The 19,671-nt window shown below is 45.2% G+C and overlaps 1 protein-coding gene across 1 annotated transcript in view; it reads left to right on the top strand.

Annotated features, from left to right (window-relative positions):
* DCC (DCC netrin 1 receptor) overlaps window positions 1–19,671 on the top strand; it is a 987,065-nt gene that overhangs the window by 488,830 nt on the left and 478,564 nt on the right. The window contains exon 4 of the mRNA XM_077462998.1: window positions 13,769–13,919. Within this exon, the coding sequence (XP_077319124.1) occupies window positions 13,769–13,919 (151 nt within the window). The remainder of the gene's footprint in view (window positions 1–13,768; window positions 13,920–19,671) is intronic.

The raw sequence follows: 19,671 nt of genomic DNA, 5'->3' as shown, positions 1-19,671 counted from the left end.
ACGGACTGAGGTCAGGACTCAAGTTCCTCCACCCCAAACTCGCTTATCCATGTCTTTATGGACCTTGCTTTGTGCTGTGGTGTGCAGTCATGTTGGAACAGGAAGGGGCCATCCCCAAACAAAGTTGGGAGCATGAAATTGTCCAAAATGTCTGATGCCTTAAGAGTTCCCTTCACTAGAACTAAGGGGCCAAGCCCAACCCCTGAAAAAGAACCCCACACCATAACCCCCCCACCCTCAACCAAATGATTTGGAGGGGTGGCCCAATTCTTTTGGCAATATAGTGTGGATTATCAAATTTGGAGTGGAGGAAGTTGACTGACCCGCACAGAGTCCTGACCTCAACTCCATAGAAACCTTTGGGATGAAGGGTAGGGTTCAATATTGAGTTGGCCCACCTTATTTAGGGTTACTAAAAAGGTTAGTGTGAGGATTAGTGTTAGGCTCGGTTCACACAGGGGCGGCGCGACTTGCAGCGCCGCGACCTGTACACGATCAGCGGCGACTTGCAAAACGACTTCTGTATAGAAGTCAATGCAAGTCGCCTGAAGTAGTACAGGAACCTTTATTCTAAGTCGGAGCGACTTGAGTCGCTCCTATTAGAACTGTTCCATTGTACAGAACAGAGCGCGACTTGTCAGGCAGCTAAGTCGCCTGGACAAGTCGCCCCTGTGTGAACCGAGCCTTAGGGTTTAACGAAAGGTTAGTTTGAGGGTTAGAGGGAGGGTTAATGTTAGGGTTATAGGGAAGGTTAGTGTGAGGGTTATTGAGAGGATCAGTGTTAGAATTACAGGGGAGATTATTGTAAGGGTTATAGAGAGAATCAGAGCTAGGGTTACTTGGAAGGTTAATGTGAGGTTGATGATACTCTACAAGAAAGGTTAGTGTGAGGGTTACTATTGGGGCTACAAGAAAGGTTAGTGTCAGGGTTACTATTGGGGCTACAAGAAAGGTTAGTGTGAGGGTTACCATTGGGGCTACAAGAACGGTGAGTGTGAGGATTGGTGTTGGGGTTACAAGAAAGGTAAGTGTGAGGATTATCATTGGGGCTACAAGACGGGTAAGGTGAGGGTTAGTGTTAGGGTTACAAGAAAGGTTAGTGTGAGGGTTAATTTTAAAGTTACAGTTAACATTAATGGAGGGTTAGTGTTAGCCCTTGTACACACGGTCGGACATTCGACAACAAAATCTGTCAGATTTTGTCTGATGGATTTTGTCCGAAACTGGTGTTGCATACACACGGTCAGACAAAGTTGTCGGAAAATCCGATCGTTCGTAACGTGATGACGTTATTTAGTTACGACGGGACTACGTTCAGGCTAGTAGCCAATAGCTTTGGTCTAGGAATTTGATCTGAGCATGCGTGGCACTTTGTCCAATCGGAATTCTCTACAAACGATCAGACAAAGTCCGATCGGATCATGTTGTCAGAAAATGTTTATATCCGGCTCTCAAACTTTGTTGGTCGGATATTCCGATGGAAAAAGTCAGATGAAGCCCACACACGGCCGGATTATCCGACAATATGGTCCGATCAGACGTTTTCCGGTCGGAATGTCCGACCGTGTGTACAAGGGCTTAGAGTTACAGGGAACATTAGCTGGCTTAGTGTTAAGGTTACAGATGACTTTAGGGTAAATGTTAGTGTGAGAGGTAAAGGGAAGGTTTTGATTAGGCTATTGCTTTCTTCGGCCATGCATTGACCACTACCTGCACCAAAATGCAGGCAATGGTCATGGTGCCAGTTCAGCCCCACCAGCAACCAAACCTCTAGGATGACCATTGTCTCACTTATACAGAATTGTAGCCACTGATAAGATTTCTCTATAGCAACACCATCGGCAGTTGTCACCCTGCAGCAGCGATTCCCCGCCATTTAAGCATCATCCCATCATCAGAACCTTGTCTACATTCACATTTGATGTCTTAATCCTCCGAGCCGTTATCTCTCGTTGGGGAAATTGTCATTCCCCTCGCAGGCGCAGCACACCTTTTGAAAGTAGTTTTAGCCAGTTTTCTTCTCTCCCAATTACTGCTGACACACTTGACCTGGCTGACACCACTTACAGTAAATGCAGTGCTGCGTACATCTCCCAATCACACCATTTTCTGCAGGACCCCATAACCTGAGAGCATCTCTAGAACATTCCCACACGTTCTTATTTCTACATCGCAAAACCCTTTCGTAATTTTCATTTTATCGGCGGGAGAAAGCAGAATTAACGTTACATATTATGTTCCGTTTGAAAAGAAGCAACTATAATGGGCAGAATGGTCACGCCATTTAAATGGTTTGATTCATGCAATCAGGTGATTGCTATGTGATAAATGTGCAATCATGGTAATATGAATAGACACGGTGACCTCGGTCCTATGGCATCAAAATTGTAGTGGAAAGGGATTTCCTCTTCTCTACAATGGAAGACGTGCATAGCCACCTCCTGAAATATATTGTCAAAAGTATTGGAACACCTGCCTTTACACCCACATGAACTTTAAGATCCCTTTCACACTGGGGCATTTTTCAGGCGCTTTAGCTTAAAAAAAAGCGCATGTACAGCGACTGAAAGAAGCCGCAACTGCAATCCCAATGTAAAATCCTGAGTGCTTTCACACTGAGGCGCTGCGCTGGCAGGGCGTCAAAAAAAGTCCTGCAAGCAGCTTCTTTGCAGCGCTTTTGGAGTGATGAATACAACACTCTTAAAGCGCCCCTTCCCATTGAGATCAATGGGAAGCGCCTGCAAAACGCCTGAAAAGCGCTTTTAGCAGCAGCGTTTTGTGGGCGCTTTTAACCCTTTATTTGCCCACTAGCAGGGGTTAAAAGTGCCCAATAGCGCTCGAAAAACGCTGGTAAAGCGCTGCTAGTTTAAGCGGCGCTTTACGAGTGTTTTTCGGTGCTGACATTGTGAAAGGGCTCTTAAAGCACTTGGGCTTTCACATTGGGATTGCAGATGAGGCTTCTTTCAAGCTCTTTACAGGCGCTTTTTTTAACGCTAAAGTGCCTGAAAAACGCCCCAGTGTGAAAGGGGTCTTATGGCGTTCCAGTCTTTTGCCCCATACACACGGTCGGAAATTCTGACGGAAAAAGTCCAATCGGATTATGTTGTCGGAAAATCCAATCATGTGTGGGCTCTATCGGACGTTTTCTCTCGGAATTTCCAATGGAAAAAGTTTGAGAGCTGGATCTAAAATTTTCCGAAGACAAAATGGATGGACTTTTTCCGATCCTGTGTAGAGAATTCCGACGCATAAACTGCCACGCATTCTCAGAAATAATTTGGAGACGAACACTATTGGCTACTGGCCTCTACGTAGTCTTCCCGTCGTACATTGTGTATGTAACCTCGTTCCGAACAATCGGATTTTCCGACAACTTTGTGCGACCGTGTGTATGCAAGATGAGTTTTGGCCAATATCCGTCAGAAAAAATCTGATGGATTTTGTGCTTGGAATGTCCGACCGTGTGTATGGGGTTAAGTCTGTAGGGTTCAATATTGAGTTGGTCCACCCTTTGCAGCTATAACAGCTTCAACTCTTCTGGGAAAACTGTCCACAAGGTTTAGGAGTGTGTCTATGGGAATGTTGGACCATTCTTCCAGAAGAGCATTTGTGAGGTCAGGCACTGATGTGGACGAGAAGGCCTGGCTCACAGTCTCCACTCTAATGCCCCATACACACGCTCGGACATTGATCGGATATTCCGACAACAAAATCCATGGATTTTTTCCAACGATGTTGGCTCAAGCTTGTCTTGCATACATACGGTCATACAAAGTTGGTCGGTGAATACGTACAATACGTACGACAAGCCGAGAAAAATGAAGTTCAATAGCCAGTGTGGCTCCTCTGCTTGATTCCGAGCATGCGTGTGCGTCGGAATTATGTACACACGCTTGGAATTTCCGACAACGGATTTTGTTGTTGGAAAATTTGAGATCCAGATCTCAAATTTTGTGTGTCAGAAATTCTGATGGAAAATGTCAGATGGAGCCTACACAGGGTTAGAATTTCCGACAAAAAGCTCCCATCGAACATTTTCAGTGTGTACGGGGCATTATTCTTCCCAAAGGTATTCTATCGGGTTGAGGTCAGGACTCTGTGCAGGCCAGTCAAGTTCCTCCACCCCAAACTCACTCACCCATCTCTTTATGGACCTTGCTTTGTGCACTGGTGTGCAGTCATATTGGAAAAGGAAGGGGCCATCCCCAAACTGTGTCCACAAAGTTGGAAGCATGAAATTGTCCAAAATGTCTTGGTATGCTGACCCCTTAAGTGTTCCCTTCACTGGAACTAAGGGGCCAAGTCCAACCCCTGAAAAACAACCCCTCACCATAATCCCCCCTCCACCAAGTGATTTGGACCAGTGCACAAAGCAACTTTGGAATGAATTTGAGTGGATTCTGTGAGCCAGGCTTTCTCGTCCACATCAGTGCCTGACCTCACAAATGCGCTTCTGGAAGAATGGTCAAACATTCCCATAGACACACTCCTAAACCTTGTGGACAGCCTTCCCAGAAGAGTTGAAGCTGTTATAGCTGCAAAGGGTGGGCCAACTCAATATTGAACCCTATAGACTAAGACTGGAATGCCATTAAAGTTCACGTGCATGTAAAGGCAGACGTCACAATACTTTTGACAATATAGTGTATTTAGTGTATGGCCCAACACCTCCTCACAGCCTGTCAAATGCTCTCTGAAAAGCAATCCAACACATGTGACTCTTCAGAGGTCTAACACTAGTCTAAACAAGCCCTTTAAGCTCAACTGAACCTTAAAATATGTTAAAATATGTTAAAATATGAACAAATCACATCCCTCTATAGTGTGTACTTGTCTCAATCCAGAACACTAATGCCGCGTACACACGATCAAACAATCCGGTGGAAAAGTCCGGCAAGACCCGACAGTACGGCGGACTTAGAATTTCGGTTTGCACAACAATCTGCCCGCCGTACTCGCATTTCGGCGGACAATCCGGCCGTGTGTATGCCAGTCCGCCGTACTTTTGAAATGAGCGGACTTTTCCCACCCGGAGAAAAGTCCGCTCATTTCGAGCGGGTCTCCAGGTAGGCGGGGCCCGCGAAGGAGACGTCGCTGGCCCCTCCGCCTGGTATGGACTTAAAGGGGAAGTCCTCAACATGGGGGGTGCCTTGGGGAAGGGGGGACCACGCGGCCCCCCCACCCCAAAGCACCTTGTCCCCATGTTGATGAGGACAAGGGCCTCTTCCCGACAACCCTGGCCGTTGGTTGTCGGGGTCTGCGGGCGGGGGGCTTATCGGAATCCGGGAGCCCCCTTTAATAAGGGGGCCCCGGATACCGGCCCCCCCACCCTATGTGAATGAGTATGGGGTACAATGTACCCCTACCCATTCACCTGTAAAATAAAAGTACAAAAAAAAACACAACACACGAGATAAAATACTTAATTGCACAGCTCCGGGGGTCTTCCGTCTTCGGGGGTCTTCTCGCCGGACTCCTCCGCTATCTTCTTGTAGCTCTTTTGCTAGCGGAGGAGTCCGGCTTTCTTCCTCGCCGCCGGCCTCTTCTCCCGACTTCGGGGGTCTTGTCCCCCTCTCCGGTCTTCTGTCGCCCCCCGCCCGCAGACCCCGACAACCAATGGCCAGGGTTGTCGGGAAGAGGCCCTTGTCCTCATCAACATGGGGACAAGATGCTTTGGGGTGGGGGGGCCGCGCGGCCCCCCCCTTCCCCAAGGCACCCCCCATGTTGAGGGCACGCGGCCTGGTAAGGCTCAGGAGGGGGGGGGGCGCTCGCTCGCCCCCCTTTCCTGGCCGGCCGGGTAGCGTGCTCGGACAAGGGTCTGTTGTGGACTTGGGGGGGACCCCCACGCCGATTTTTTTCAGCGTTGGGGGTTCCCCTTTAAGTCCATATCAGGCGGCGGGGCCAGCGACGTCTCCTTCGCGGGCCCCGCCTACCTGGAGACGCGCTCGAAATGAGCGGACTTTCCTCCGCGTGTGTGGGCGAGTCCATTCATTTCTAAAGTACGGCGGACTTAGTACGGCGGCCTTAGTACACCGTATTAGTCCGCTGAAAAAGTGCCGTGTGTGGGCAAGTAGCCCGTTCGAAAATTCCGACGGACAGTTTGGCGGACGTCCGCTAGACTAAGTACGTCGGACAGACGGCTACGTGTGTACGCGGCTTAAGTGTAATTTCTGCCTGCTGCTTCATTCTTCTGTTAACTGCATAAGTCACTTCTGACAAGTTTTCCTGACACCAAGAGAAAGAAAGGTGACAGGGGAGGCACGTGTCCTCCCTCCAATCAGCTGTCAGAGCTCTCCTCACTGAGCTTTGCAGTGTAATATTAGCTCCCCGCCCACTTTTTTTTTGCAGACAAGGTTATAAATGCAGCACTTTGAATGGATGTAGAGAAGAAAAGACTGCAGATAAACAGGTAGAACTTATTTAGAAGAATTTGTATAATCTCTGTGTATCACCCGAGTATAGTCCCTTCACTGGGTATAGCTAAAGGTTTACAGCCACTTTAATTTAAAGAGGAACTGCAGTCTGCTCACATAATTTGTAATAAAAACATCTTTGCCATTCTGAGGCTTCCCTCCAACCACTTTGCATATTATTTTATATATACTGTGATTCTGTACTTACCAAGTATGCTGCAGAAATCTCCCTCCGCTGGGTCTGGCTGCAGCCATTTTAACTGTGGGCAGCTGAATCTGCTGCCTGTTCACTTCCTGGATTTATACAGACACACAGAGGCCACACCTCCAGCTCTCCATCTGAGCCAGAGCTCTCCAGAAAGCATGAGCTTGGCTGATTGCTGAACTACATTTATTATAGTCGAGAGGTGTGGGGCTCCTGGGAGGGTGCCACATACCAATACCATACCTCCCAACATTTTGAGATAGGAATGAGGGACACATTCTGCCAAACATATGTAGGTATAGGACACACCCCTGCCACACCCCCTTGAAGGAGAATTAACCCCCAAAAGTTAGGACATGCCCCCTGCCACACCCCCTTAAAGGAGAATGAACCCCCAAAAAAGTTAGGGCATGTCCCCTGCCACACCCCCTTAAAGGAGAATTAACCCCAAAAAAGGTTAGGACGTTCCCCCCTGCCACACCCCCTTAAAGGAGAATGAACCCCCCAAAAAGTTAGGGCATGCCCCCTGCCACACCCCCTTAAAGGAGAATTAACCCCAAAAAAGGTTATGACGTGCCCCCCTGCCACACCCCCTTAAAAAAGAATTAACCCCAAAAAAAGTTAGGACGTGCCCCCCTGCCACACCCCCTTAAAGGAGAATTAACCCTCAAAAAAGTTAGGATATGCTCCCTGCCACACCCCCTTAAAGGAGAATTAACCCCCAAAAAGTTAAGACATGTCCCCTGCCACACCCCCTCAAAGGAGAATTAACCCCAAAAAAGGTTAGGGCACGCCCCCTGTCACACCCCCTTAAAGGAGAATTAACCCCCAAAAAGTTAAGACATGTCCCCTGCCCCACCCCCTCAAAGGAGAATTAACCCCAAAAAAAGGTTAGGGCACGCCCCCTGTCACACCCCCTTAACCACTTGCCGACCGCCTAACGCCGATGTACGTCGGCAGAATGGCACGGGCAGGCATAAGCACGTACATGTACGTGATTTGCCTCCCGCGGGTCGGGGGCCCGATCGGGCCCCCGCCCGGTGCCTGCGGCGGTCGGTTTTCGTTCGGGAGCGATCCCGGACGAGGGGACGGCCATTCATTCATGGCCACCCCCTCGCGATCGCTCCCGACGAATAGAAATCCCCGGTGACATCACTTCCTCTCCTGTAATGTAAACACAGGAGAGGAAGTGATGTATTCTCTCCTCCGTGTCGGTATTTTTCGTTCCGACACGGAGGAGAGCGGATCAGTGAGTTGCACCAACACATCCCACACACAGTAGAACATGCCAGGCACACTCACACCCCCCCTTTACCCCCCGATCACCCCCCCAATTACCCCTGCCCCCCAGTCACAGTGACACCAATGTCATTTTTTTTTAGAGTTAGCCCCCTTTAGTTCTAATGTACCCCCCTAACCCCCCCAATAAAGGTTTAACCCCGTGATCACCCCCCGTCGCCAGTGTCACTAAGGCTGGGTTCACATTGCAGCGGTTTATGAGAACGAATGTGATTCGCACCGCACTGCAGTGCAAATCACATCCGATCTCTGTGCGATTCGAGTTCAGCCATTCGCCGCACCCGCCGCACCCGCCACACCCGCCGCACCCGCCGCAAATTCGCACGGGACCCTTTTTTTGGCCCGCAGCAGAATCGGATCGCATGGGTGTTCACACCATGCGATCCGAGTTTGCAGATCGCACTGCGATATGCGAACTGATCTGGGGGTGTCAGTAACATTTCACTGACACTCCCAGCAGTTCGCATAGGGCAGTGTGAACTGCCGCCGGGAGGCATGCGATGCGGGAACCCGCCGCGGATTCGCGGCGTTTCCGCATCGCTCCAGTGTGAACCCAGCCTAATAAGCGATCATTTTTCTGATCGCCGTATTAGTGTCCCAGGTGACGCTAGTTAGGCAGGTAGGTATTTAGGTTCGCCGCAGCTTTTTATAGCGCCAGGGACCCCCATATACTACCGCATAAAGCCCCCTGATTGCCCCCTAGTTAACCCTTTCACCAGTGATCACCATATAACTGTTACAGGTGACGCTGGTTGGTTAGTTATTTTTTTATAGTTTCAGGGCACCCGCCATTTATTACCTAATAAAGGTTTAACCCCCTGATCACCCGGCGGGTGTCATTTGTGACTAATAACTGTTAGGGCAGTTAGGGTTAGCCCCCTTTAGTTCTAAGGTACCCCCCTAACCCCCCCAATAAAGGTTTAACCCCGTGATCACCCCCCGTCGCCAGTGTCACTAAGGCTGGGTTCAGATTGCAGCGGTTTGAGAACGGATGTGATTCGCACTGCAGTGCAAATCACATCCGATCTCTGTGCGATTCGAGTTCAGCCATTCGCCGCACCCGCCACACCCGCCGCACCCGCCGCAAATTCGCACGGGACCCTTTTTTTGGCCCGCAGCAGAATCGGATCGCATGGGTGTTCACACCATGCGATCCGAGTTTGCAGATCGCACTGCGATATGCGAACTGATCTGGGGGTGTCAGTAACATTTCACTGACACTCCCAGCAGTTCGCATAGGGCAGTGTGAACTGCCGCCGGGAGGCATGCGATGCGGGAACCCGCCGCGCATTCGTGGCGTTCCCGCATCGCTCCAGTGTGAACCCAGCCTAATAAGCGATCGTTTTTCTGATCGCTGTATTAGTGTCACAGGTGACGCTAGTTAGGCAAGTAGGTATTTAGGTTCGCCGCAGCTTTTTATAGCGCCAGGGACCCCCATATACTACCGCATAAAGCCCCCTGATTGCCCCCTAGTTAACCCTTTCACCAGTGATCACCATATAACTGTTACAGGTGACGCTGGTTGGTTAGTTATTTTTTTATAGTTTCAGGGCACCCGCCATTTATTACCTAGTCTCACTAGTGTACCCCTAAATTTAGGGGTGTCTACTTTCCAAAATGGGGTCATTTGGGGGGGGTTTGTGCCATCTTGGCATTTTATGGCCTTCAAAACTGTAACGCCCTTAGAAAGCCTGAAGGCGGTGCTTGGTTTTCGGGGCCCCGTACGCGGCTAGGCTCCCAAAAAGTCCCACATATGTGGTATCCCCGTACTCAGGAGAAGCAGCAGAATTTATTTTGGGGTGTCATTTCACATATGCCCATGGCATGCGTGAGCAATATATCATTTAGTGACAACTTTGTGAAAAAAAAAAAAAAAAAAAAAAAGTTTGTAATTTTCCCGCAACTTGTGGCAAAATATAAAATATTCCATGGACTCAACATGCCTCTCAGCAAATAGCTTGGGGTGTCTACTTTCTAAAATGGGGTCATTTGTGGGGGTTTTGTGCCATCTTGGCATTTTATGGCCTTCAAAACTGTAATAGGTAGTGAGGAGTGAAGTCAAATATTTACGCCCTTAGAAAGCCTGAAGGCGGTGCTTGGTTTTCGGGGCCCCGTACGCGGCTAGGCTCCCAAAAAGTCCCACATATGTGGTATCCCCGTACTCAGGAGAAGCAGCAGAATTTATTTTGGGGTGTCATTTCACATATGCCCATGGCATGTGTGAGCAATATATCATTTAGTGACAACTTTGTGAAAAAAAAAAAAAAAAAAAAAAGTTTGTAATTTTCCCGCAACTTGTGGCAAAATATAAAATATTCCATGAACTCAACATGCCTCTCAGCAAATAGCTTGGGGTGTCTACTTTCTAAAATGGGGTCATTTGTGGGGGTTTTGTGCCATCTTGGCATTTTATGGCCTTCAAAACTGTAATAGGTAGTGAGAAGTGAACTCAAAAATTTACGCCCTTAGAAAGCCTGAAGGCGGTGCTTGGTTTTCGGGGCCCCGTACGCGGCTAGGCTCCCAAAAAGTCCCACATATGTGGTATCCCCGTACTCAGGAGAAGCAGCAGAATTTATTTTGGGGTGTCATTTCACATACGCCCATAGCATGTGTGAGCAATATATCATTTAGTGACAACTTTGTGTAAAAAAAAAAAAAAAATTTTTTTTTTGTCATTATTCAATCGCTTGAGGCAAAAAAATAAAATATTCAATGGGCTCAACATGCCTCTTATCAATTTCCTTAGGGGGTCTACTTTCCAAAATGGGGTCATTTGGGGGGGTTTTGTACTGCCCTGCCATTTTAGCACCTCAAGAAATGAGATAGGCAGTCGTAAACTAAAAGCTGCGTAAATTCCAGAAAACGTACCTTAGTTTGTAGATGTGACAACTTTTGCGCAAACCAATAAATATACAATTATTGACTTTTTTTTTACCAAAGACATGTGGCTGAATACATTTTGGCCTAAATGTATGACTAAAATTGAGTTTATTGGATTTTTCTAATAACAAAAAGTAGAAAATATCATTTTTTTTCAAAATTTGCGGTCTTTTTACGTTTATATCGCAAAAAATAAAAATCGCAGAGGCAATCAAATACCATCAAAAGAAAGCTCTATTTGTGGGAAGAAAAGGACGCAAATTTTGTTTGGGTACAACATTGCATGACCGCGCAATTACCAGTTAAAGCAGCGCAGTGCCAAAGTGTAAAAAGACCTCTGGTCATTTACCAGCAAAATGGTCCGGTCTGAAAGTGGTTAAAGGAGAATTAATCCCCCAAAAAGCTTTTTTACCACTACTATTCCATTATATTGGCTTTTAAAATGTACAAATGCAGCAATTTAGAAATCAGATGAAAGGTTTAGCACTGGGAAACACGTTTTGAAAGATAAAAAGTGCATTTTATATACAGTTATATAGATCAGACCAAAATGAGGGACAAATGAGGAGGAAAGAGGGACAGAGGGACATTGCTCCAAATCAGGGACAGTCCCCTGAAATCAGGGACAGTTGGGAGGTATGAATACAACAATATGTTCCATGACTCAGTGAAAGAATTAACCAATCACATTGTTGATCTTGGTATCCCTCCCAGGAGCCCGAGGCCCCTCTGCTATAATGAATGTGAAGCATTTATTCTGTAGCGGGAGCCGGTAAGAACGCAGTAAAAACATATTTATATTATCACTCAACTTTGACTGCACTGCTTTACATAGCAGCCATTCTGTCTAATCCGGTAATGAACAGAGGCCATCACAGTGTGGCAGAGCAAATGAAACCCGGCGTACCGTCCTCCCTTCCCCGGCTTATCCGCAGTCTGCTCCCTTTCTTTCAGATAAACCTCTTACCATTATTTTCTCTATGCCGCTTATTATGCACCATTATTTTTCTTTGTGGATCGGACTGTTTTGTTGACCCGAAGTTTAAACTCTGGGTTTGCAATTTAAACATTGTGCTTGGATCACTGGGCAATTATGTGATGTGGTCTCGGATAGCAGAGGAAAGCATTTATAGAGCTAAACATTGTGCAATAATCCCCAAGCTGGAGGAAGCGATGGAAAATAAGTACTATAGTATTCTGTACTGAGTCAAGGTGGGCACCACACACCACAGGGGGCCACAGGAACCACCACACACCACAGGGGGGAACAGGAACCACCACACACCACAGGGGGGCAGAGGAACCACCACACACCACAAGGGGGCACAGGAACCACCACACACCACATAGGGGCCACAGGAACCACCACACAACACAGGGAGCCACAGGAACCACCACACACCACAGGGGGGCACAGGAACCACCATACATGGGGACCCAACACTGCTCACCCCACTAGACAGGCAGGGGAGGAGTGAAGGGGCGGTAGCTGAGAAAAAGTTCTATCTATCTATTATCTATTATCTATTTTATTCATTTATTATATATTATCTATCTATCTATCTATCTATCTATCTATCTATTAGATTGTAAACTCCCAGAAGCAGGGCCCTCCTTACCCTCTTGTATAATGAATTACATTGTTGCTGTACTGTATCTATGTATCTATGTATCTATCTATCTATCTATCTATCTATCTATCTATCTATCTATCTATCTATCTATCTTTAGAAGAAAAGAGGTTTAACCTTAAACTGCGTAGAGAGTTCTTTACTGTAAGAGCGGCAAGGATGTGAAATTCCCTTCCACAAGCGGTGGAGTATCGATAGTTTTAAGAAACTATTAGATAGGCACCTGAAAGACCACAACATACAGGGATTTACAATGTATGGACCTGTGTCTTTTTTTCAACTTCACCTACTATTTGACTATGTAAAGTATCTATCTATCTGTCTGTCTTTTAATAAAGTATGTATGTATGTATGTATGTTTGTAGCAAAAATGTCTATCTATCAATCTATCTATCTATATCTCTCTATCTATCTATCTATCTATCTATCTATCTATCTATCTATCTATCTATCTATCTATCTATCTATCTATCTATCTATCTATATTTCATTAAACTCTCTACCTATCTATCTACCCTGTGTGATCTATCTATCTACCCCATTTAAATCCATGCGTCCAGCGCCCCACATGTAGATTAGGGGGCCGGATGCATGGATGGGCTGCCACTGCCTAATGGGTTCCCCAAAACAGCAGCTCTTGTATCTTCTAAAGCCCCATACACACTATCAGATTTTCTGCTGATTTTCATCTTCAGATTTACCAAAACCATGTAGTTGAAGGGCCTGCCTGATTGCATACAAATTGAAACTCCTAAGATTTGACCTCATATTATATATATCTTTTAAATCTGAAGGCAAAAATCAGCAGAAAATCTGATAGTGTGTATGGGGCTTCAGTGTTCTGTCAGCAGTCAGCCTTTTCACCCAGCAGGAGGCTCCTACATAAAAGCTTATGTGAATGAGGGGGGGGGGGGGGGGGGTTGTGTAAGTGAACCTGTTTCTTTGGCCTTCATGGAAAAGCACTTATTTACTGTATTTACATTGTAAAAGCTGGATATTCTTTGAACTGATACAGTACATACAAAATTATACAAATATTGATAAGAAAACGTGCATGGTATAAACTCAGTGGATCTGATTGTTGAATTAAACATTTATTTTCAGGTTGTAAAAATGGGCAAGCAGCGAGCAGATACTGTCACCGCTATATTACTACATGCCAGTAGAGAACACACAAATCTTTTCAGCTGTTGAAAATTCCTCCAAAAACAACCCAATCATACGGAGCTCATTAAGCTGATTGGGAAGGCAAATGATGTTTTGCACAGTTTGAATATCATAATGCACACCCCAGGCTTTTCCTTTTCTTAGAAGAAGTAACCAGCTTTTCTTGTTTGCAGAATCCGGCTTACATCGACAACAAATCTTTCTGCAAAGGCCTTCCAACCTCGCTGTTGTGGAAGGACAGGATGCGGTCCTTGAATGTGCTGTTACTGGATACCCAACGCCCACCATCTTCTGGATGCATGGAGAGGAACTCATCCTGACCAGGCAAGTCCTTTACTTTGGATTTGTTTTATGATCACCCAGACTTATATAAACCTCAACAACCAATTAATTTTAGGACTACAACACTTTAACCAATGAACGACGGAAGTTTGGTTGGCTGGACGTTGGCCAAAAAAAATTCTTAAACCCCAAACCTAGCACCGAAACCCCAATGAAGTCCATGGAAGCCAAATCTTGTTCTTTTTTTTTTTTTTTTCTGTCCGTTTATAACCCCTTCACTCCTAAGGGTAAAAATAAATCTTAATGTCTCAGCACAATTTTGCAACTTTGACATGTGTTAGCAAAACCGTACATATCATCACAACTACTTTGTGCATCCAGGTGGTTTATACCACGTTTTTTTTTTTCAGGACAAATTTATAATGGTAATGGATATCTCCTGATTTTTATTTTATTATCAGAGAAAACTGGCCCAAAATAGTAAATATATATATATATATATATATATATATATATATATATATATATATTATTGCTGTATATTTCTTGTTACTACCCTAACCTTACACCAAAGTACAACCCAAAATAAATTTTCCTGCTCCGGACGATCTCAGGGATACCACATATATGTATGTTAGTAGTTATACGTACCCATAGTACAGCCCCAATAATGCACATTTTGTTTGTTTTTTTTTATCCTACTTAAAACACACTGACTCTGATGTTAATTTAAAAAAAATAAAAAAATCCTGTCCAAAAAAATACTGACCCTGACCTTAACTCAAACTCTAACCCTGGTACTGACCTAGATCAAACCTTGATCTGGGTATATTTTGTTTTTTTCTTTGTTTTTATTATTATTATTATTATTAATAATAATAATAATAATTATAGAGAGAGAGAGAGAGAGAGAGAGAGAGAGAGAGAGAGAGAGAGAGAGAGAGAGAGAGAGAGAGAGAGAGAGAGAGAGAGAGATTTGCTGTCCTCTCAAAATAACTTAACACACAGCAATTAATGTCTAAACCACTGGCAACAAAAGTGAGTACACCCCTAAGTGAAAATCTTTATATTGGGCCAAAAGTGTCAATATTTTGTGTGGCCACCATTATTTTCCAGCACTGCCTTAACCCTCTTGGGCATGGAGTTCACCAGAGCTTCACAGGTTGCCACTGGAGTCATTAATGGCTGTGTGTTGAGTTATTTTAAGGGGACAACAAATTTACACTGTAAGGCCTCATTCACACCAGGCGGATCCACTGCCACAGAGTCTGCCAGAGTCCACCAGCTCAGCCGGAGATCTCTCCGTTGATCTCCGCTGAGCCGGCAGATGACAGGTCCCTCTCTGCTCACTGAGCGGGGAAGGGCTTGTGGAGCGCCACTTCTTGCTATGAAGAGATCGGATGAAAACGGTCGGCATGTCAGGGGACGGATGTGAACGTAGGGCCATCCGTTTGATTTTAGCATATCGGACCGAGTCGGATGTCAGCGGACATGTCACCGCTGACATCCGTCGCTCCATAGACTAACATGGAGCGCCCATTCAGGTCCACCGACAAAACTGACAGGCGCAACCAACAGTGTGAAAGGGGCCTTATACAAGCTGTACACTCACTAATTTACATTGTAGCAAAGTGTAATTTCTTCAGTGTTGTCACATGAAAGAGATATAATAAAATATTTACAAAAATGTGAGGGGTGTACTCACTTTTGTGAGATACTGTATATATGTGTATATATATATGTATTTAATTTTTAATTTTTCATACAGTTTGTTTAGCCATATCCCTTTTTTTCCTGTTCAGACATTCCCATTATTGTCAGAAGTCTGCTGAATTCCTGAGTATTATTTTTCAATCACTACAAATCCTGAGAAAACTCAGCTTTGTGTAATGGCAGTACCGCGCAATGTGCAATAGATTACAAGTGTCACCTGCATCTCAAGATGTCATTAATTCTGATTGTAATGTATTGTTCCATCTGAGCAAACGGCTGTGCTTCTCCACAAGCATCATCCACCTGACTGGCTGTGGAGGGGGCAAATTATAGGACACGGAGGCAAAGAGCGCTCCGTAACCTACCAACACCGAACAATCCAATAAACACAGTCATAAGGAATGAGCCTTGCTCTCGTAAAAACACACAAAACAACCAAGGAGGGTGAAACCTCTTCCAACAGATTTTATTTGCTTGGCCTTTAGAGTGTATTTGTAATCAAAAGCAATTTTCGCTGTTATTTTTTTATGCTTTGTTTGTATTTTGATTATATGTTATAGTCTGTTATTCTATGTTATAGGTTGTGTTTTATGTTGTTTAAGCTATGCTCTGTTATTATTTATCCTTTACCACTGGCCTCTTAAAAGTCAGGTTTACCTTTCCATGAAGAATAAAAAAGATTAAACAGTTGACCAGCATTCTCATGAATACCCACAGGGAAATCTGCAGAATCTGTGACCTGTGGATCACATCTTGCCCTCCCAAAGGTTTAAGTAGAACCTTTGGGCTTCCCTTACACCAGCGTTCCCCTTTACACCAGAAGCCACAGTGTTCCCCCCTTACATGAGAGTGCTCTCCATTCTCAGTGTTCCCCCTTAAATCAGAGTTCCCAGAGCATCCCTTATGTTAGAGTCCATAGAGTTCTTCCTGACCTCAGAGTCTACAGAGTACCCCCTTACAGTGTAAGGGAACTCTGTGGATTGAGATGCCAAAGAGGAAATCTGTGGATTGAGATGCCAAAGAGGAAATCTGTGGATTGAGATGTCAAAGGGGAACTCTGTGGATTGAGATGCCAAAGGGGAACTCTGTGGATTGAGATGCCAAAGGGGAACTCTATGGATTGAGATGTCAAAGGGGAACTCTGTGGATTGAGATGCCAAAGGGGAACTCTGTGGATTGAGATGCCAAAGGGGAACTCTGTGGATTGAGATGCCAAAGAGGAACTCTGTGGATTGAGATGTCAAAGGGGAACTCTGTGGATTGAGATGCCAAAGGGGAACTCTGTGGATTGAGATGCCAAAGGGGAACTCTGTGGATTGAGATGCCAAAGAGGAACTCTGTGGATTGAGATGTCAAAGGGGAACTCTGTGGACTTTGATATAAAGGGGGACTATTGTGATTAACTTCATATGATTAGAAATGTTCTTTAATTGCAAAATATATGTATAGTTTATACTGTAGAAAAAAAATGCTGTGCTCTAAAGTGTCTGGGTGTGACTTGAAGAAAAGGTGGCAACCCTACCTCCAGAGGCAGGGGTGGGCTAGCATTTCACCCCACTCCATGGATAAAGTGGCGGGTCTAAGAAAGGACATTTATAGTTTTTTTTTGTAGAATGGTTAAGGAGGTGAGTATTAGGGGAGCCAGATACCGTTGCAGATCAGCTTAAGCCACATACACACGATTGGAAATCCTGCCAGCAAAAGTCTGATAAAAGCTTTTGGACGGATATTCCGACCATGTGTATGCTCCATCGTTCTTTTGCTGACGGAATTTCTGCCAGCAAAATATTGAGAGCAGGTTCTCTATTTTTCTGACGGAAGTTGGAAATTAAAAATTCCGATCGTCTGTAGTAATTCCGATGAGCAAAATTTCTACGCATGCTCGGAAGCAATTCGACGCATGCTCGGAAGCATTGAACTTAATTTTCTTGGCTGATCGTAGTGTTGTACGTCACCGCATTCTTGACAGTCGAAAGTTCAGAGAACTTTTGTGTGACCGTGTGTATGGAAGCCAAGCTTGAGCGGAATTCCACGGGAAAAAACATCCAAGTTTTTTCCGACGGAAAATCCGCTCGTGTGTACAGGGCATTACAGACTCTCCAGATCAATGTCTAGCTTCACAAAGCCTTTAAGCGGACCTGGCAACACCACCCGTGATTCCAAATTGCGAAGTGTAAATGGAGCCTTAACCACTTCCGGACCGCCCACCACACATATACTGCCACAGGGTGGCTCGGCTGCACAAACCGACGTGCCTGTATATCGCTTTGTGCATGAAATACTGTGTGCGCATGTGCGCGCCCGCTGCATGCCCAGGTTGGCGTGGGTCTGGCAGACTTGATGTTGTGGTACAGAGAGGCAGAACTTTGATTTGCCTATGTAAACAAGGCAGATCCCTGTTCTGACAGGGGACAACATGGAGATCTGCTGTTCCTAGTTATCCTAGTTATCAGAAACAGCGATCTCTGTGTTGTCCCAGTGAGCCCACCCCCCACACAGTTAGAACACACCCAGGGAACACTGTTAACCCTTTGATCCCCCCCTAGTGTTAACCCCTTCCCTGCCAGTGTCATTTATACATTGACCAGTGCATTTTTTTTAGCACTGATCACTGTATTGGTGCCACTGGTCCCCAAAAAAGTGTCACTTAGGGTCAGATCACTGTCATTACCATTACCAGTAAAAACAATGAAAAAAATAAAAGTCCATAAATCTATCCCCTATTTTGTAGACGCTATAACTTTTGCGCAAACCAAAAATATGTAGAAGAAGGCAAATTGGCCTAAACTAATGAATATTTTATTTTTTAATTATTTTTTTTTAATTTTTTTTTATATGTATTATAGCAGAAAGTAAAAAATATATATATATTTTTTTCAAATTGTCACTTTTTTTTTTGTTTATAATGTAAAAAACAAAAACCGCAGAGGTGATCAAACACCACCAAAAGAAAGCTCTATTTGTGGGGGAAAAAAAAGGATGTCAATTTTGTTTGGGTACCGCGTTGCACCACCACGCAATTGTCGGTAAAAACTAGGCAGCGCCATATCACTAAATAAAATGGCCTGGTCATTAAGGGGGTAAAGCCTTCCAGGGCTGCAGTGGTAAAGGAAATATTACAGCTTATCTCTACCCATAGACTTAGTAAGCATTTAACCCTTCCATTGAGGGGGGAGGGTTTTTTTTTTTTTTTTTAATCCTGGTGTTAGTTCACAAGCGTTGCTTGACCAAATGTGGGAACCTTGGGCAACTTATACGAAGGTGCAACTGCCTTCTGCTCAACTGTGATTGTAGGCTGCCTTGATCTTTTGTGCGTCCTAGGTCTCAAGTCTTCCTGTGCTACTTCTTTTCTTTTCTCTCTCTTCTTCGGGTCTCCTGTCGAAGCCTTCTTTCTTTTCTTCTCTCTGTTTTCTGGATTTAGGTGTGCATAGCTGTTAATATCAGCCTATTTTGCAAGTACCGTGCCCTCTACTGTGAGAAACATGATGGCTTCCAGTATGCGATGTTTGACTACTGTTTAGTTCAGTGATTCTCAAACAGTGTTATGTGGAACCCTAGGGTTCCTCCAGAGGTTGCTAGGGGTTCCTTCAGCATTGGGCTATTTCTGCCTCTGAGATAATTTCCCACTGTTTCCAAGATCCCATTGATCTTTTTAGCCATCTATAAGGAGGTAATTCTTCCCAATGACCACAAGCGTAAGCCCTTGTACACACGGTCGGACATTCCGACAACCAAATCCGTTGGATTTTGTCTGACGGATTTTGTCCGAAACTGTTGCATACACACAGTCGGACAAAGTTGTCAGAAAATCCGATCGTACTTAACATGATGACGTTATTTCGTTAGGACGGGACTACTTTCAGGCTAGTAGCCAATAGCTTTGGTCTAAGAATTTGATCTGAGCATGCTTGGCACTTTGTCCGATCGGAATTTTCTACACATAATCGGACAAAGTGCCGATCGGATCATGTTGTCGGAAAATTTTATAGCCCAGTTGGAAAACTTGGTCCGTTGGATAATCCGACGGAAACAGTCCGATGGAGCCCACACACGGTCGGATTATCCGACAACACGGGCCTAT

This window comes from Lithobates pipiens, unplaced genomic scaffold (assembly GCF_037356315.1).
Source record: "Lithobates pipiens isolate NorthernLeopardFrog02 unplaced genomic scaffold, aLitPip1_a1.2 Scaffold_3, whole genome shotgun sequence".
NCBI classification, from domain to species: Eukaryota; Metazoa; Chordata; class Amphibia; order Anura; family Ranidae; genus Lithobates; species Lithobates pipiens.
Note: the sequence above shows the minus strand (reverse complement) of the source record. Positions and strands in the feature narration are given on the sequence as shown.